This window comes from Temnothorax americanus, unplaced genomic scaffold (assembly GCF_048541705.1).
Source record: "Temnothorax americanus isolate GAGA-0224 unplaced genomic scaffold, ASM4854170v1 Scaffold26, whole genome shotgun sequence".
In the NCBI taxonomy this organism is placed as follows: domain Eukaryota; kingdom Metazoa; phylum Arthropoda; class Insecta; order Hymenoptera; family Formicidae; genus Temnothorax; species Temnothorax americanus.
This window is the reverse complement of record NW_027509401.1, coordinates 359,820-380,621: the sequence shown is the minus strand read 5'-3', so window position 1 is coordinate 380,621 and position 20,802 is coordinate 359,820. Positions and strand designations below refer to the sequence as shown.

At 36.5% G+C, this 20,802-nt stretch overlaps 2 protein-coding genes across 6 annotated transcripts in view; both read right to left on the bottom strand.

Annotated features, from left to right (window-relative positions):
• The window catches only part of Dpp10 (Dipeptidyl peptidase 10), a 299,169-nt gene that overhangs the window by 69,012 nt on the left and 209,355 nt on the right, over positions 1 to 20,802 (bottom strand). For all 4 annotated transcript variants that reach the window (XM_077409541.1, XM_077409543.1, XM_077409542.1 and 1 more), the window contains 2 exons: positions 301 to 470; positions 17 to 159 (listed from right to left, as the gene is read on the bottom strand). In XM_077409541.1, coding sequence (XP_077265667.1) covers positions 17 to 159; positions 301 to 470 — 313 coding nt within the window. The remainder of the gene's footprint in view (positions 1 to 16; positions 160 to 300; positions 471 to 20,802) is intronic.
• LOC143899327 (uncharacterized) lies at positions 10,781 to 15,099 on the bottom strand. Of its 2 annotated transcripts, XM_077409548.1 has the most exons (5): positions 13,166 to 15,099; positions 12,366 to 12,538; positions 11,809 to 11,895; positions 11,491 to 11,594; positions 10,781 to 11,229 (listed from the first exon to the last, which is right to left on the bottom strand). In XM_077409548.1, the coding sequence occupies exons 1-4, from the start codon at positions 13,256 to 13,258 to the stop codon at positions 11,519 to 11,521; spliced, it is 429 nt and encodes a 142-aa protein (XP_077265674.1). In that variant the 5' UTR covers positions 13,259 to 15,099; the 3' UTR covers positions 10,781 to 11,229; positions 11,491 to 11,518. The 2 variants fall into 2 exon arrangements, with proteins under 2 accessions (XP_077265674.1, XP_077265673.1); XM_077409547.1 differs by having other exon boundaries at positions 10,786 to 11,594; positions 13,166 to 15,097.

Here is a 20,802-nt window from a genome sequence, read left to right as displayed (position 1 = left end):
CTTTTAACATACTTACACTTGAACAACCAACGGGTAACGCGTAATTTCATCTTCTCTTAGCCCGGGTGGTAGATGCAATCTCACCTGGGCGTTATAGCCACCACTTATCTGTACAGGAAATGTTTTTACTTGCGGAAGTGCGATGTCAGCTATTCTTTCCTGCAATAAACATTTATATTATAAATATATACATTATGTATGTATTTTTTGAGATGAAAAAAATTGGCACATATTTATGATAAAAATCTATTTAACAGGAGATTTAGTAATCTAAAATTTATAACTTATGCAAATACGTACGCGTAACAACGTGTTATTCTGCAATGTTGCAATGAGTCGCGGCACGGGCATTTCCATTTTGTAAAGGGCCACGGTTGGTATACCAGGTCCAAGGCACTCGAGAACAAAATATTCAAAATCCGCGGACGGGAAGATCGCATTGTGATATTGACAAGGTGGATCACCGCTTTCTAAAAACACAGAACGTATGGAGCCGAAAAATAGACATATGAATATGGAACAAACTATTTACGATTCAGCATTGTTATTATAAAATTATTTAAAAAATGTATTTGTGTATGTATGTACATACATATTATATGTATGTGCAGGTGCATAAATGTGTATACACATATATGTGTATATGTTATGTATATGAGTTATGGTCAAAACCCGAAACGCGGCATTTCTACCCACATAGCAAAATACATATATCACCAAGATATTTAGAAGATATCTGAATGACGGAATATCTGATTGCGCAAGATATCATAAAAATATCTCGGAGACATCTCCAAGATTATAAAAAGCCATGATAATTGTATCTCAGATATGATATCTGATTCTGCATATACGTCGGATATCTATGCCTCGTTTAAAAGCAGATATGTTACATACAATCCAAATAGCAAGAAGAAAAAAAGAATTCTTTTTAAATTTTTGATTTATGAAATTAATTATTTTTCCGTATTTATTCTGTTCTAAAATGATTCTTAAAAGTTCATAGAAAATTTATTTTTATGTCACCAATTCTGAGTCTTTCTTCAAATATAAAAAAAGTTCTTTTCATACGAATTTGCAATAAATTCAAAATTATGCTTCAATACTGTTCCAATATTTTGCATTTTGCCATCTTTGCACTGTATAATATCTCGGAGATATCACAAAAAATATTAGAGCCAAGTATCTCACAGGCTCGCCTTTTATCCTAGTGAGTAAGAATTTTTGCTTACGAGAAGGTACTGGCGCATGTAGCCGCGTCGCGGCAACGCATAGTTACTAGCGCTCGCCCGAACAAAAATTTTTCAAGTTTCTTCGTGGCATATTGCTTTCGCGCCGCAGTCGTTACTTCCAGCACAGCTTCAGCAAAAGTTTTCTAAGTCCCCTCGCGGCGTGTTACCTTTGCGCCACGGTCGTTATTTCTGGCGCCGCCCGAGCAAAAGTTTTCTAAATCTCCTCGCGGCGAGTTGCTTTCGCGCCGCAGTCGTTACCTCCGGCGCCGCCTGAGTAAAAATTTTCTAAATTTTCTTGCGGCGTGTGGTTTTCGCCGGGGCAAATCGGTACGTCATCCAAATTCTCTCGGATTGTTTTATTGGCTACGAATAAATTTGAGTTGACCTTTATAAAATATAAAAGCTGACTATGAATCGGCCATATATTTGAATGCAAATGTTACAGAGATGTCTTTTTCAAAGATATAATGTGATATCGAGTAATAATGTACTGTAGATATTCTGTGAATATCTGAAAATAAGATATCACAGATTTGACCTAAAATTGTAGGCATAAATATATCTGGCTATATCTCAGATATATTTTGCTGTGTGGGTAGGATTGACTAGTTAATTCTGCGGAACAGCCAAGCCTACGGTGAAGCTTCTTTTCCACCTATTTGTGTATTGGGATTGGCTAAACTGTGATACACTATCTGGTGGCAAAAATCAGAACTCAAAAGAGTAGGTCGCCGGCTGCCACATAAATAAAACGAATTGACAGTTATTTGATTTAATTTTTCCATATGACAGTTTCATAATACACCCAATGTAATTACAATTAGTTATGGAGGCCAGAGTGAAATTTCTACCTAAAAATTTCAAAAGCAAAATATTTTGCTCTGTTTTCGGTTGCAATAGCAAAGCTTGTAACAACCCAAAATTAAATTTTCACTGCTTTCCTAAAGCCGGTGAAATAAAAGTTAATAAATTAAACAATTTTGGACAAAGTGAACTAATTGACAGGAGAGTGTTGTGGGAGAGAGCTTTAAAAATAGGCGAAAGAGTGACACCAAATATGCGAGTTTGCTCACTTCATTTCGTCAAAGATGACTACTCTGTGTTCACAGGACCAGGTAAATTATCACTTATCTAGAGGCAATTTTTTATTATTTTTATAGTTTTTATTTAATTATTAAATTTTAACAGTATTTTATGCATATAACATTATAAATTTCAATCATTATTTAACCTCAAAATGTAATCAGTTATATTATATTTTATATATGCAATAGTTTAAAAGTACAGTATATAAAGAAAAGTCAGCTCTACCAAGAAACTTGTCAAAAAATCTACACAAAGTGCCTACTACTTCTCTGACTCCAACGATTAGGCTGTTTTTTCAATATTATATATTAATAATATTATAAATAAGTATATAAATTAATATAAATAATGTGTTCTTATTATGTCGACAGATAGCCCCTCAAATGTGGGCAGGATAGCCCCGCATATGGGGCTATCTGTCTACGTTTGACTAGTCCACTTAAAAAATTCGCCTCTTTAAAATGTTAAAAGATTAACGATTCTTATTATGTTTTTTTTTTTTAATAGCAAGGTTGAAAGGTCATACCATTAAAATTTTAGTCAAATATCTTTAATAGTTTTTTAGTAAACTTGAAAAAAGCGTAAAATGTGGACACATAGCCCCGATCTCCCCTATAGACATAATTATACATTTAAAATATAACTATAGTTATATATATTATACAGGGTATCTCTAAAGTCTGACCGAGCCTCCTGGATCTCAAAAACGGCTTTAAATATGGAAAAATGTTTTACATAAAAGTTGTAAGATATTAAAGGGGACAGATGATAAAAATATGGAATTGACTTTGAGCGATTTTTTCAAGGCCAGGTCAATGCGATCCATGTTTTCTTAAATAGAATATCCCATTTTTATTGCATATTTTTGCCTTTGTCAAGACGTTTTCAAAACACTATAATAAAGCTCTCTTTTATTAAGAATTTTCTAAGATATTTTAAATTTTGTCAAGGTATTTTTAATATGAAATATAAAATATTTCATTAAATATTTACTTTTCGATGACTTTGTATTTTTATACGCAGAATAATAAAAAGAATCGATTTTTGTAAAAAAAATATTATTTCAAAAAATTTGATTGTATTTTGTAGAAATATTTATATTTAAAATGAATATTTCACGAGATATTTCATATTTTATATTAAAAGTAGCATAACAAAATTTAAAATATCTCAGGAAGTCCTTAATAAAAAAGAGCTTTATTATAGTGTTCTGAAAACGTCTCGACAAGAGTTATAAGAATATGTAATAAAAAATGGGGGTTTCATTTAAAAAAAACTTTGTTCACAATGTCTTGGCCTTGAAAGGTCATTCGAGTCTATATTTTCATCATTTGGATTTAGTTGCACATTTCGGGCCGATTCCCGAGGCGACGCCTCCTATACCCCCACTACCGCTCGAGGCGCAGCGGCCGAGCCGCCGATCGCTCACGTGACGCGTCATTTCAGGAGCGTCGCGCGTGCTATAATCATGATGGAACTGTAATCTCCCCCGAATAATATACCGATTAAAAAGTTAGTTATATAGACGGTTAAAATATATAATTATATTTAGGACAATAGTTTTCATGCCACCCATGAGATACTATTGCTGATGCGTTTTTTTTAAAGTGATTTCCCAAGTAGACCTACTCCACTGAAAAAATAATATGTATTTTTATTTTTTTCCTTTGAATGATAAAGTAATCACTGCGCACTCTCATTTACTAATTGGTCAATTTTCTAGACCGTTTACATGATTTTACAATAGATATCTATAGAAATGTTAGAAGAACTAGCTCGCATTAATGAAGTTAATGATTTATCGCTTAAAGAAGAACGTTTATCAGATTTTATAATTTTCATTTTCGAAAACGAGCATTCACATAAGTATGTGGATCCGAACATGGAAAATATTCGAAGACCAAAATTTTTAAGATTAGGGTAATTTGAATTGTTTAAAATTTTAAAAAAGTCCGCTCTTTTTTCTGGACGAGTTTTGAGGGAAAGATCATTTTGCAAATCGCAAAGTTCCTCTTGAAATTCTACATTTTGTTGTTCGATTTCCGCGGTGAGAGGATTTTCGAACAGAACTAAGTCCTTTCTAAGACTTTCAAAGTCAGTAAAACGCGTGTCGAACTGAGTTATTAATGAGTCAATTAACTGAATATATTTTTTAAAATTGCAAACTGTGCCGTATTCTTGAAAGAAAATCTGGCAAGAGGAGTAGAAATGAAGAGTGTCTTTTTCTAAGTGATTTTTAAATAAAACTAGTTTTCTACGAAATGAGTCAATATGACTAACTAATTGACATATTGTCTGGTTGGTCTTTTGCAGCTTTGAATTTAAAATATTTAAATGATTAGTAACATCTCGGAGGGGGGGGTGATGAAAGCGAGTTCACAAAGAAACTCTGTGTCTTTGAAGAGATATTTAATGTCATCATCTTTGGCAATAGACATTTCTTGCAAGAAAAGGAAGATCTCTTTTCTTATCGCAAGAAACTTCTCTAAACATTTCCCAGCACTGAGCCATCGGACTTCACAATGTAGGGGTACATCTGTATAAATTGCATTATGCTCTTCGAGAAAGTGTTGAAATTTGCGATGAGAAAGAAACTTGTGGCCGCCTTTTATTAAATTAATGATTTTTGTAACAGTTTTCATGGCGGTAGATAATTTTATAGCTTTCCCACATAATGCTTCTTGATGAATAATACAATGAATAAGGAGGAATTTTAAATTGCGCTGCTTTAGTTGACCGAAGAAACCAATTTTTTGATCTGTCATCGCTCTTGTGCCATCTGTTACTATAGCTGAACTTTTTAAAAAATCGGTGTCAAATTTTTGAAGAGTTTGTTCAACGGCTTTAAAAATATCTAGACCTGTTGTTGTGTCATGTAATGGAACAAAATCTAAGAGCTCCTCAACATGTGAAAAATCGTTTTGTACAATTCGAGCAAAAATACTCAATTGACTTACATGTCCAATATCGGTGCTTTCATCTAAACATAATGAAAAATAAGCACAATTGGCTAACAAAAATTTTAGTTTTTTTTCTATCAAACAAGCAATATCAGTAACTCTTGCTGCCACTGTCTTTTTAGTTAAAGGAATGCTAGCAGCTTCAGCAAGCGTCAATGAATTGCCGAATGATTTTACTGCCTCGATGAGACATTCCTTTATAAAATTACCTTCCATAAACGGCTTAGAATGCTGGGCAATAAGAAGCGAAATAGCATATGATGCAGTGACAGCTTTTACCGAAAAATTAGCATTATTAGAATTATCATTAGAACTGAAACTTTCCTGATAAATTAATTTTAAACCCTCTATTAAATTACGTTTTTCTTGACCTTCATATTTTGAATATTCACTTGAATGTTTTTTTTTATAATGTCTCTCAATGACAAATTTTTTCACAACAGCAGGTTGATATTTGCATAAAATACACATCGTGTAATTGCCAATAAGTGTAAAAAAACTATCCTCCCATTTCTTATCAAAATGTTGTTCATACTTTTGCTCACTGGCCATCGTACTGATTTGACAAAAAAATTACACAATCATTAGCACGCACACTTAAGGAAAAACTACACAAAAAAACCTACCTTATAACTTTTCGAAGATATAAGAATAACGAAGAATAACAAGAGTTTATATCCACGTACTTTATACCCACGTTTCACGAAGTGATCTGCCAGCGACAATAAGGGTTGGAAAACAAGAAGGAATCAAAACATTGCATATCGAATGCGCGGCATAGACACGCGGTATAGTTAACGTAGGAAATTTAAATCTCTCTTCGTAAATACGAAGTTTTTTTGTGAACTCGCTCTTATCACAGAGATGTAACCAATCATTTAAATATTTTTAAAGCTGCAAAAGGCCAACCAAACAATATGTCAATTAATTAGTCATATTGATTTATTTCATAGAAAATTAATTTTATTTAAAAATCATTTGAAAAAAGGTATTTTCCATTTCTATCTCTCTTGCCAAATTCTTTTCGAAGAATACAGCACAAACTGTAATTTAAAAAAACATTCACTTAATTGACATAGTCAATTCGACACGCGTTTTACTGACTTCGAAAGTCTTAGAAGGGACTTGGTTCTGTTCGAATATCCTCTCACTGCGGAAATCAAAGAACAAAATTTAGACTTTCAAGAGGAACTTTGCGATTTGCAAAATGATCTTTCCCTCAAGACTTGTCCAGAAAAAGAGGCGGACTTTTTTAAGATTTTAAATAATTCAAGTTACTCTAATCTTAAAAATTGTGGTTTTCGAATTTTTTTCATGTTTGGATCAACATTCTTATGTGAATGCTCGTTTTCAAAAAAAGAAATCATAAAACCGATAAACGTTCTTCCTTAAACTTAAACGATAAATCATTAACTTTATTAATGCGAGCTAGCTCTTTCGTGCATTAATATATTTCACATTATTTTTCTTTTTAGTGGAATAGGCCTACTGGGAAAACCACTTGAAAAAAAACGCGTCAGCAATAGTATCCCATGGGTGCCGCGAAAACTATTGTCCTAATTATAATTATATATTCTAACCGTCTATATAACTAACTTTTTAATCGGTATATTATTCGGGGGAGATTACAGTTCCATCATGTTTATAGCACGCGCGACGCTCCTGAGATGACGCGTCACGTGAGCGATCGGCGGCTTGGCCGCTGCGCCTCGAGCGGTAGTGGGGGTATAGGAGGCGTCGCCTCGGGAATCGGCCCGAAATGTGCAACTAAATCCAAATGATGAAAATATAGACTCGAATGACCTTTTTGAAGCGCAGGGATCTTTTACTCACACAGCTTCTGAGTAATACAAATAGTTTATTGCGTATGAAAATTGCTTTATATAACTCAAGTATATATATTGAGAGAATCTCGTATAAAAGAAACGTTGCTGGTTGTATCGGATTACAAGACACGACGACGACGATAGCGATGATTTTTTGTAACGCCACGGTCGGTCTCAAGTCATAGTGCAGATAACGCCATCTAATGGTTTCGAAGCGCTCCATCCAACACTCTCACTCGCTGAGAACATCTATTAAAGCTTAAAGAAACAAATAAAATTAAAACATATTTAAAAGTTTTCGATTAAAAACAAATTTTGCGAAAGACAAGGGCTTCGTAAGGATATCAGCTATTTGGTCAGTTGTCGATGCATGTTTGATGACCATTTTTCCATCCTTGACCTGCTCACGAGTGTAGTGAAACTTCGTGTCTATATGTTTTGTCCGGCGATGAAAGACAGTTATCAATTTTTCAGCTGCTGCGTTGTCGCAATGAAGTACAGTTGGTTTCTTCTGTTCAAATCTAATGTTGTCCATCAATTTTCGAGCCCAGATTACCTCGAGTGTAGCATCATAAGCCGCTATATATTCGGCATGTGTAGTTGAATCAGCAATCACACTTTGTTTCCGACTGAACCAAATAACAGGACCGCCATTGAGCATAACTACTACGTCACTTATGCTTTTGCGCGTATCAGTACAGGAAGCAAAATCCGCGTCGGAGTAGGCCACAAGTTGATTTTTCTCCTTTGTTGACTCGAAATTTATACCAGTTTCCACTGTACCTTTCAGGTATTTGAGTACACGCTTTGCAGCATTCCAATGCATGTTTGAGGGGTTGTCTAAAAATTGGCTCAATGTACTGATTACATATGAGATGTCAGGACGAATACCAATGGCAAGGTACATTAATGAGCCTATCAACTCACGATAAGGAAATTTCTTTAAATTCTGTTCTGAATTTTTAATCAACTTTGTATGTATATCTGCTGGTACTGAGACTGCGTTGCATTCTAAATGTTGAAATTTCTCAAGAACTGAGCGTGTATAAGCTGCCTGTGACAATTGAATCCTCTTCGAATCACAATCCCTCTTGATCTGGATGCCCAAGTAACAGTTTGCATCAGAACTCTTGATCTCAAATTTCATTGCCATTGCAGTGAGTAACTCGTTGATTCTTGATTTTGACCGACCAATAACCAGGCCGTCATCAACATACAGTGCAACCATAAGAGCGCCATCTTCAGTCGAGTAGACACATGGATCAGCCGTTGTTGGAGACAATCCAAAATCTTCCATGAATCCGTCGACTTTTTCATTCCATTGTTTGGGTGCCTGTTTGAGGCCATAAAGACTCTTATTAAGTCGACATACTCGTCCGCTTCAATCGTTGAATCCTTCGAGTTGTTCCATGAAGATTTCTCCATTGAGGTCACCATTAAGAAACGCAGTTTTTACGTCTAGTTGCTGAATTTCATAATCATTTACGGCTGCAATTGAAATTAATATCCGCACAGACTCAAACCTAGCCACTGGAGCAAATGTCTCCTTGAAGTCGATCCCAGGCTTCTGCAAACATCCTTTCACAACTAATCGAGCTTTGTAACGCTCAACAGAACCGTCAGAATGTGTTTTTATTCTAAACACCCATTTATTTACTATCGGCTTCCGGTCTGGTGGGCACTCAACCAATGTCCACGTGTTGTTGTCTGATAGCGATTTAATTTCTTCTGTCATAGCATTTTCCCACTGTTTAGCATCAGGTGCGGCTCTTGCATCTTCAATGGTGTTTGGCAGTTGAATTTTGGCAATAAATGCACATCCGGTTGCAATTAGACTTGATGTGTAAGAACGAGTACGATTAGCAACGTTGTCTTCTGATTTTAATTTTACTTGTCCTCGAGTACGTGTCGCGATCGAATCCTCATCCGTGTTCTCCTTGACTATGGTCGGTGAACCAGACTTTACTTGCTCAGTGCTGTTGTCCACTTGTTCAGAATGATCATTGTCTTCACTCAGTGTTTCAACGCTTGAGACTAATTTTGGCGTCGGTTTGATTATTCGAACATCACGAGATACAACCACTCGTCGAGTACCTTTTTCCCACAGACGATAGGCATGGCTTCCAGATTCGTAGCCGACAAGTACCATTTCTCGGCACTTTTTCTCCATTTTTGTCCTCTTGGATTCATCGAGTAACATGAACGTACGATTTCCATACACACGTAAATGTTCGACATTCGGTTTGCGTCCAGTCCATACTTCATATGAAGTTTTGCCATTTAAACGATCAAGTGGTATACGATTTCAAATATAGCCGGCAGTTCTTGTCGCCTCACCCCAGAGTTCAAGTGGAAAATCCGCTGCTCCTAGCATCGATCGAGCCATTTCGATTACAGTTCTGTTTTGACGTTCGGCGCGTCCATTTTGTTGAGGTACGTACAGAGTTGAGAATTCGTGCATAATTGAATGCTTACGCAATATCTTCTTCATTTGGTCGCTGTCGAATTCTTTTGCATTGTCTGAACGTACGCGAACAATTTTGTGACCTGCAACATTAGCTTCTGTAATCAAATCTTGAAGTTTTTCATAGACTTCATCTTTCGTTTTCATCGGTGACGTAAATACACAACCACTGCAGTCGTCAGTGAAAATTATTAGATATCTTGCATTACCATTAGATGACACACTCATTGGACCGCATATGTCGAAACCCACACAGCACATAATATTGCAGAAATATTGCAGCAATATTATTTTTCTATTGCAATATTACAATGAAATATATCAGAAATATTGCAGTAATATTACTGATATATATCAGTAATATTAAAATGTCCGCGAAAATGAATATCAGTAATATTACTGATATATATATCAGTAATATATCTAATATATCAGTAATATATCAGTAATATATCAATAATATTGCGGTAATATTACTATAATATTTGCGTGATATTTGTATAATATTGCTAGGAATTAAACCATTTTAATAATTTTTATTAAATTTTATTGAATTATTTGTAATAGTATTGTTACATATAATATACAAGACTTTTTGACTTGATATGGTCTCAAGAATATGCTATTGCAATAATACCCTAATTTTTTTAAATATTTGTGTATACATTTTCTTGAAGCTTTCATGTGTACACAATTATTTAAAGAAATTAGAATACTATTGCAACAGTATATTCTTGAAACCAAATCAAGTAAAAAAGTCCTGTACCACTTTTCACTCCGACGAACATTTATTGACAAACATATATTGTAAGGTGGTCCTTTCGTGAGAACAAGTATTAGATAAGTACCTAAATTTGATATATGTTAAATATACAGTAATAAGGGACATGTGTACAAAAAATCAAGTAAGGTTACCGACACTTTACAAGAAGTAAGTCATTCTAAATGTGCGTTCGCGGAGCGTGCCATTGTCATTCTATCCTTGTTTACATCTAATGAACTAGAAAGATAGAATGATGCAAATCGCCACGGCCGAGGTTTTCAACGAATAATACATGATAATACATTGTTCATGTCTTAAAATATTCCCTGAAGTTTTCGGATTTCGTACATACCTTGAAAATAAGGGCTTGCCAAATGTTTTGCTCTGATATATGAGGTTAAATAAGTAGTGGATCCAATCGCATAATGCTTTACTCGTACTGTCATGCTTGACCTAACCTAAATCGAGTCAAACCGCACTACTATTGTGATATTTTTTTAATTAGCAAATAATTAAATACAATTAAATCGTGCGTGTAAAATCATGTTATATTATTATAATTATTGGGATGTTGTGTAATGTTTGTCACTATGTTTGTTTTCAATTACTTCATGATGGACTGTTACTTGACTAGCTGGGTCCGCGAAAGGACCACCTTGTAAGCTAAATATTGAAAAAAATACCAAGTTTTTCTTAAATATCTCAAAAATTATAAGGCAAATAAAAAAAAGTTTCAGATAAAAGTTGTTCATATTAATTAGTAGAAAAAGATGATACCATAAAAAAGGGGTTTCTATTTAAATAATTTGACTTGGATCCTATTAGGCTTAACACAGGTCCCGGGTTCAAAATCTAATAAAATTGTCTATTGGTCCTCCTTGAACTCTCCAACTTTTATCTGAAACATTTTTCCAATAAATTAATACTTTCTGAGATAATTATAGCGGAAATGATTGGCACACGAAATAAAAATCACCCTGTTTATTTCATACATAATTACATATTAAAACATAAGAGTACGGGGTTAAGTATGACGTGTTCCGATATTCACTGTGTATACTAACAATCTATGGTTAATGTTATACATACATTTTAGATTTTCAGTACTGGATATTAAAATATTGGAACGCAGTTTATACCAAGTTTAAATTTTTCTTACTTATGTATCTAATAAATGAAGCTGTCGCTCAGAAGAGTTTGATAGAAATCAAACTGTTTGGTGCTGCTCTGCGTAAACTTCCACTGATGGAAAGCAACGTAACACTGCAACATAATACAAAAACAGTAATTATTATTTACATCTAATTATATATTTTAAACATAAAAGTATAGGTTAAGTATAAATCTGTATTGTCATATTCACTATCTATATACTGAAAATCTGTAGTTGATGTTACACGTATACTTTAAATTTTCAGTATTGACGATTAAAATTGGAAAGTATGATTTATATCAAATTTAACTTTTTCTTACTTACATATTTAATAAATAAATCTTTTGCTTTTTTATCAAACTGCTTAATGCTGCTCTGGACTGCATGAACATCCACTGATGGAAAGCAATACTGTAACATATATATATAGCATAAGAACAATAATTATTATAAAATCATGTAAATGGTTAAATAATTATGGTTAAATCATTTAATTAATGATTAAACTGCTTTTTAGGAGATTTGGGATCGGCATATTTCTGTCACGTATCTCCAAATAAGGGCTCCAGTTGGATTAAACTGTTAAAAACTTTGAGGTTAAGTTAGCTTCAAGATTTATGAATCCTTTAATAAATAATTTCATTAGAGACTCGTTCAATAAGGTTATAAAGGCAAATATATATATTTTAAGATGATCATTGAAATGGTTTTTATGATATTAACGTGGTTTTTGCAGACCATTATGCCACGTAATCCTTATTTTTGGATTTAAAGACAAATCGCCAAATATATATGTACAACGTACATATTAGTAATAATTATACAAAAATACTTTTAAAAATATTTGTGTGAACAATATTTATTAAATACAGAAAAATTACCTGAAATTAACACGATTGTTTCTGTGCGGTGTCGTACACGTGATTGCGTGATCCCACGGAGCCGTGCAAGAGACAGCGAGAGAAGATCGGGAATGGTGGGGGTCGGTGCTGCGACCAAGCGCATAGCCACACACACTAGCGTTCTTCCCTCCACTTACGCACTCAGAAACGTTCTGTTTATCCGTGTGACAAACTCGTAATTTGAAAAATTTAAAAAAAAAAAAAAAAAAAAAAAAGTAAATAAAAAGTAAAAAATATAAATTTTAAATTTTATCTATTTATTTTATTATCAATTTACTTATTGGCTCTTAATTAAAAATTAATTGTATATATAATTACCTTTTATTATTACAAAACAAATAACAAGTTTATAAAATTAAATACCACTAATTATAAAATTTATCTTAATCACTTTTATTCCCCAAAAGTACAAGTCAGTCTCTTTTGATTTCATCACATTTTTTGATTTAGATTTTTCTTTCTTTCAGTCCAAAATTCTTTAACTGGTATATATTATCTGTGCAATACGTATGATTGTGTGATACCTTAATAACGTCTTAATGACGTCAATAAGATGTCATTAAAATGTCATTTGACATTATTTTGCTACTTAAAGTATTATATTTCAACAACATATTGCAGCAATATTACTGTAATATTTCAATATTATTTAAAAACGTGTATTAAATCAGTAATATTTCTGAAATATTTCATTGTAATACGTAATATTTCCACAATATTGCAATATTACTGCAATATTTCTGCAATATTATGTGCTGTGTGGGAATGAATAAGCTCACCAGGACGTGCTGCACGCGACGTGCACGGCATGAACGGTTGCCGTGACATCTTCCCAAAGATACAGCCCTCACATTCTGCTCTCGCACGAGCATCGTCACGAGTGTCAGTTGATGTTACCTTCATGCCGTTGACCGCTGATCCCTTCGCCAACTGTTCAATGGTCTTGTAGCTGGCATGGCCAAATCGAGCATGCCAGGTGTGTATCGAGGCTTCGTTCGATGCATAATTCGCAGTTGCTAAATTTGGTACAACTTCAAAATTCATTTTGTAAAGTTGATTAGAAATCTTAATACCTGTTGCAATTATATTTCCATTTTTAATTAGCTGCAAATTATTTTTGTCTAATTTTACACTTGCATCCATGTTGGCAGCTGCACCAAGACTAAATAGATTTTTCGCAATTTTTGGAACAAATAACACATTTGTTAATGTATGTGTTAACTGTTTATTATTAACTCTCACCTTGACTATAATTGTACCGTGACCTCTGGCGTACACAACCTCTTCATTTCCTACAATGATGGCCATAGAATCGTCCGTGATTGGCTCAAATGTCTTAAACCAATCCTTGCGAGCAGTCATGTGGTGACTGGCGCCACTGTCAGCGAGCCATAAATCACTTGTGTTGGCAGCCATGCAATCACCAGCCGCGTATAAAAATGAACTGCTTTCCGCCGATGTTGCTTGTTGAGCTTGAGCAGATTGTTCGGATTTTAACTTACGGCAGTCACGTTTAAGATGTCCAATTTTCTTGCAGTGATGACATTTACGAGTTTCTTTCTTCTGTTTACCACCGCTATTATAGTACCGCCTTTCGAGCGGTTAGCAACAAGCGCGTTTTCTGAATTTGCGGCGTCTGTCTTCTCGTTCCCGAAGCTTGCCTCCACAGTTGCAACTGATTTCGTAACCTTTCGAAAGTCACTGTCACGCCACTCGCTGCTTGAATTAAATAGGCTTGTCGGAAATTATCAAATTTCGTTGGCAAATCAGTAATTAATTTCGAGACCATGGCCGTGTCTGAAACCTTTTCTCCAGCCGTTTTAAGACGCTGTACAAGCACAATCAGCTGAGAACAATAACTGGCTACTGTTTGACCATCCTCGAATTTTAATTGATGCAGTTTTTGCGACAACAAATATTTATTTTCACCAGCCGTCGACTCGTAGAGAGACACTATCTTCTCGAGTACTTCCTTAGCCGTTTTGCAATCGCGTATCGCTGTGTGATCGTCGTCAGATAATCCATTGGTTAATACTCGTCGTGCGCGGCCGTCAATCTTACGCCACTGCTTCTTCTTTTCGTTTTCGTCATCTGTCGGGCATAATTCCGTGCCGTCGACCACTTCAATAGCTCCAATAGTCTGAAGTGCCGACTCTACTTTGTAGCGCCATCGCAGATAGGTCGCTTTTGACAACAGAGGAAGTCTGACAATGAGTTCTTCGTTCGAAGTCATCCTCACGAAAAGAGTCACTCGTAGAACAAAAGAGTTAACCTCAATTCTCACGTTTCGCGGCAATTTTCACAAGCCTGGGCCCATAACCTGAAGCGCAGGGATCTTTTATTCACACAGCTTCTGAGTAATACAAATAGTTTATTGCGTATGAAAATTGCTTTATATAACTCAAGTATATATATTGAGAGAATCTCGTATAAAAGAAACGTTGCTGGTTGTATCGGATTACAAGACACGACGTCATAGTGCAGATAACGCCATCTAATGGTTTCGAAGCGCTCCATCCAACAATTTTCAAGGCCAAGACATTGTGATCAAAGTTTTTTTTAAATGAAACCCCCATTTTTTATTACATATTCTTATAACTCTTGTCGAGACGTTTTCAAAACACTATAATAAAGCTCTTTTTTATTAAGGACTTCCTGAGATATTTTAAATTTTGTTATGCTACTTTTAATATAAAATATGAAATATCTCGTGAAATATTCATTTTAAATATAAATATTTCTACAAAATACAATCAAATTTTTTGAAATAGTATTTTTTTACAACAATCGATTCTTTTTATTATTTTGCGTATAAAAATACAAAGTCATCGAAAAGTAAATATTTAATGAGATATTTTATATTTCATATTAAAAGTACCTTGACAAAATTTAAAATATCTTAGAAAATTCTTAATAAAAGAGAGTTTTATTATAGTGTTTTGAAAACGTCTTGACAAAAGCAAAAATATGCAATAAAAATGGGATATTCTATTTAAGAAAACATGGATCGCATTGACCTGGCCTTGAAAAAATCGTTCAAAGTCAATTCCATATTTTTATCATCTGTCCCCTTTAATATCTTACAACTTTTATCTAAAACATTTTTCCATATTTAAAGCCGTTTTTGAGATCCAGGAGGCTCGGTCAGACTTTAGAGATACCCTGTATAATAACTCTCTCTCTCTCTCTCTCTCTCTCTCTCTCTCTCTCTCTCTCTCTCTCTCTCTCTCTCTCTCTCTCTCTCTCTCTCTCTCTCCTCTATAGTTACATATATTTTAAATATATAATTATGTCTATAGGGGAGATCGGGGCTATGTGTCCACATTTTACGCTTTTTTCAAGTTTACTAAAAAACTATTAAAGATATTTGACTAAAATTTTAATGGTATGACCTTTCAACCTTGCTATTAAAAAAAAAAACATAATAAGAATCGTTAATCTTTTAACATTTTAAAGAGGCGAATTTTTTAAGTGGACTAGTCAAACGTAGACAGATAGCCCCATATGCGGGGCTATCTGTCCACATTTGAGGGGCTATCTGTCGACATAATAAGAACACATTATTTATATTAATTTATATACTTATTTATAATATTATTAATATATAATATTGAAAAAACAGCCTAATCGTTGGAGTCAGAGAAGTAGTAGGCACTTTGTGTAGATTTTTTGACAAGTTTCTTGGTAGAGCTGACTTTTCTTTATATACTGTACTTTTAAACTATTGCATATATAAAATATAATATAGCTAATTACACTTTGAGGTTAAATAATGATTGAAATTTATAATGTTATATGCATAAAATACTGTTAAAATTTAATAATTAAATAAAACTACAAAAATAATAAAAAATTGCTTCTAGAATAGTGATAATTTACCTGGTCCTGTGAACACAGAGTAGTCATCTTTAACGAAATGAAGTGAGCAAACTCGCATATTTGGTGTCACTTTTTCGCCTATTTTTAAAGCTCTCTCCCACAACACTTCCCTGTCAATTAGTTCACTTTGTCCAAAATTGTTTAATTTATTAACTTTTATTTCACCGGCTTTTTAGGAAAGCAGTGAAAATTTAATTTTGGGTTGTTACAAGCTTTGCTATTGCAACCGAAAACAGAGCAAAATATTTTGCTTTTGAAATTTTTAGGTAGAAATTTCACTCTGGCCTCCATAACTAATTGTAATTACATTGGGTGTATTATGAAACTGTCATATGGAAAAATTAAATCAAATAACTGTCAATTCGTTTTATTTATGTGGCAGCCGGCGACCTACTCTTTTGAGTTCTGATTTTCGCCACCAGATAGCGTATCACAGTTTAGCCAATCCCAATACACAAATAGGTGGAAAAGAAGCTTCACCGTAGGCTTGGCTGTTCCGCCGGAGGTAACGACTGCGGCGCGAAAGCAACTCGCCGCGAGGAGATTTAGAAAACTTTTGCTCGGGCGGCGCTAGAAATAACGACCGTGGCGCGAAGTTAACACGCCGCGAGAGGACTTAGAAAACTTTTGCTGGAGCTGTGCTGGAGGTAACGACGTGCAAGCAAGCTATACAGATATTGAAAGATCGTCTCGAGAGATCGGACGCTTTAGGAAGGTTATATGCGCGACGTGAGTTTCAATCTTTAAAATATGAGATGCGTGATAACTTTTCGACATTCATGGTAAAATTTGACTGTTGCATAGAGCGAATGGAGACCGGAGGCCTTGTAATGAGCGAGGAAGAGAAAATAACTCAACTCTTAATGTCGATGCCAGCAGAATTCAGCAACGTAATCACGGCAATCGAAACTATGGCAGCCAAGGACGATACTATTTCAGCCGAGTTCGTCAAAAACCGTCTTCTGGACAAAGAAATGAAACTAAAAAAAGGACAAACGTCAAATTACGGACGAGACGTGGCATTCCTAACCTGCTTTAACTGCGGTAAGCTAGGGCACATCAAACGAAACTGTCGCTACAAGGAAGGGAACGACAATAGAAGACGTGGCAACCAAGAGCCCTCCGAGTACAACGAAAGGCGTGCGACAGGAAGGCAATCACCGGGAACAACACGTGACAGACAGTCAAGACAGAGAGATAACTTTAATTATCCACAACGCAACGACAGAGAAAACTCAAGCGGCAAAGCGCAAACGGCCAAGGCAACTCGAGAAGAAGATGTCGTCACATTCTGCTCGCAAGCGGATACAGCGTACGGTAACGCAGATAATAAAGGTATAAATTTTATACTAGATTCGGGCGCAAATCATTACATGATTAAAAAGAAACTGTTCGATCTTACGTTCAACCGGAGAAAACTAAAGAAACTGATCGAAGTTACGGTGGCAAAAGCAGATCAGGCAATTACGGTAACTGAGATAGCCGATATAAATCTGGACTACAAAGGTAGGATCATTCAATTAACTGATGTATTGTGCGCTACTCAATTAAAATGCAATCTTCTGTCTATCAAACGACTAGAGACTAAAGGATTCCAAGTCGAATTTAGAAACGGATTCGGACATATAGGTGTACAAAGAAAAAGAGCTGATCGTACAAACGCAACCCGGAAGCAATCTATATAATATAACATTCAAAAAAATGTATACATCAACGAAAGATTGGACAAATATAGCACTAACTGGCGACCCAGCGATATGGCACCGGCGCTTAGGACATTCGGGTGCAGTGAAACCGTACGTGTTAGAGCATGATGTGCCGATTCGAATGCTGCGCGGTGATTTACCGATCGCGAGCAACGCCACTAGCGAACCTAGGCGAGCGAGTACCAAGTAGAGAGTCCGAGCGCGCGGACCAGACACACACCCCGCGAGAGAGGGACAGAACGTTCAAGAACATCGAGCGTAACGGTCATAAAGCGACAATCGCGAACTGTTTTGTACAAGTTATATTAATCAGTAAAGGCGAAGATCAAGCTAGCGACGAGTTTTCTTTGCCCCTACGTAACTCCTCCATTCGAAACGTTTCGGGTAGAACATTGTGGTCCTTCGAGCCGGATAGCGATCCGGATACGGCAGTACGAGCATACGAACGAAAGTTGGTCGAAACGATCCCAGCTAGCGTAGCGCACGCGGAAGGCGTGCATCCATTGCGGAAGGAAGGGAGAGTAAAGCAGAGGCATCCCTGTACAGCACAAACGACGAAACGTACTCGCGCTATTGCGACGGATAGCTGAGGTGGTATAGTTTTAGTTACGCATTTATATAGAAGTAGGGTTATCTCGCTTTTGTCTGCTTAGAGTCCGAGAGCCACGCGCGACGACAGCAGAGAAAGCAGCGTAGCCATTTTGTTCATCGTTGCCGAGATTCTACGTTGAACTTCGAGACCTTCGAGGCCCATACAAGTCGACATGCCTGAAGGTTTGGAGACGTTAAGGCGTCAGCGCGGAACGTGCAAGGCGCGTCTCACACATTTTGAGACGTTCATAACCGGGTTTAGCGAAAGTGGCGAACCGGTAGAAGCTTTAAAGGCGAAAATCGAATTCGTACAAAATTCATGGTCTCAATTTGATAGAGTGCAATCGCAAATCGAAACGTTAGACGGGGATGATGCGGAGCGTCCGGTCATCGAGGATCGATACTGTCTCCTTCTTGGTCGTGCTCGTGCCCTCGTAAATACATTGACCCGCCCTGCAGGGGCAAATCGCGAACATGCAGATGTTGGTAACGCAAATAACGGTATTAAAGTCAAGCTGCCAGCGATGAACCTTCCGGTGTTCGACGGAAATCCGGAAAAATGGCTAGAGTTTCGAGATAGCTTCCAAGGGCTCATAGATGGTAATCGCGAGCTAACAAACATTCAGCGTATGTATTATCTTAGATCATCTCTGAAAGACCGAGCCGCAGAAGTTATTCAGTCTTTAGAGTCCTCCGCGAAAAATTACCCGATCGCTTGGAATCTCTTGACGAAAAGGTTTGAAGATAAACGCGCTATTGCCAGCAGGCATTTGCAATTATTGTTGGATGTTCCGGTCATGCAAAAGGAATCGGGAAACCAATTGAGACAAACTCTCGACGGTATTCTTCGTCATATTCGAGCATTAGAGTCGCTCCGAGCAAATACCTGGGATACAATTATTAATCACTTAATGATCGCGAAGTTTGATTCCGCCACTCGCCGTGAGTGGAGATCCCACATAAAGGATAAGGAAGATATCACGGTTGCCAGCTTGACTGAATTTCTCGAGGAAAGATGCTCCATAATCGAGCCTGAAACAAGCAGATCAGTTTCGGGAAAGCCACAGGGAAACAAATCGATGTCGCAGCAAAGGAAAGTCGACGGTTCAACCGCATTCGCGAGCACGAGCAAGGAAAATCGATCAATGCGTAAATGTACATTTTGCGACGAGGAATCACACATGATGTACGCGTGCAATAAGTTCAAGGGCTTAACCGTTCCTCAGAGAATATCCGCGGTAAACGAGCGAAAACTCTGCCGCAATTGTTTGCGTCCTAATCACTTCGCGCAAGATTGTCAATCGTCTGCGTGCAAGAATTGCAATGCTAAGCATAACACGTTATTACATCCGAGCGGCCATGCCGAAAAGGTGGCAAATTCAGAAATCGCGAATGCGAGTAGCGTTAGCGTTGGGAGCGCAAAGCAACAAGATTCGAGCGTTAATTGTAATAGCGTCAGTTTCCCGGTGCAATCTAGAGTGCTGTTGTCTACGGCCCGCGTATGGATTCACGATGCTTCTGGTAACGCGCATGAATGTCGGGTATTGCTTGACTCGGCATCGCAATCCAACTTTTTGACGAAGGAATATTGTGATCTATTGCAACTTTCGACGCACCAGTATAATTGCTCAGTAGGAGGCCTGGCCTCATCAATTAATCTCACGGAATGCGCATCTACGGTAATTCAGTCTCGACATACCGCGTATCGAGCCAAGGTTCAATTCCTAATAGTAAAACAAATAATAGAACGATTGCCGCTCTCAAAGATAGCTGTAGATCAGTTGCGAATTCCTCCGAATATCAAGCTCGCCGATGAGAGATTTTACATACCCGATAGAGTCGATGCGATATTAGGCGCGAGCGTGTTTTGGGAATTGTTATGCATCGGGCAAATCAAGCTTGGTAAATCCTTACCGATCTTACAGAAAACGCATCTGGGATGGGTCGTGTCGGGAGACGTTGCGTTAGGCGATCTACCAAGATCTTATATTTGTTGCTTCTCATCAGAGGATACGCTTCATAATCAAATCGAGAAATTTTGGAAGATCGAGGAGGTTGAGCATAAAGCCGCTATGTCGAGCGATGACGAGATTTGCGAGCGTCATTTCATGGAGACTCATTGGCAGGACGATACCGGACGTTTCACCGTGAGCCTTCCTTTCAAAGGCAATCCCAGCGAATTGGGAGAATCCCGCAGCTATGCTTTGAAGTTATTTCACAAGCTGGAACAAAGGTTAGAA

Coding starts and splice junctions, on each gene's coding strand:
- LOC143899327 (XM_077409548.1), bottom strand. CDS start 13,258: ATGCTCGTGCGAGAGCAGAATGTGAGGGCTGTATCTTTGGGAAGATGT. Junction 12,539..13,165: donor GTCGCGTGCAGCACGTCCTG/GTGAGCTTATTC, acceptor ACGGATAAACAG/AACGTTTCTGAGTGCGTAAG. Junction 11,896..12,365: donor AACAATCGTGTTAATTTCAG/GTAATTTTTCTG, acceptor TATATGTTACAG/TATTGCTTTCCATCAGTGGA.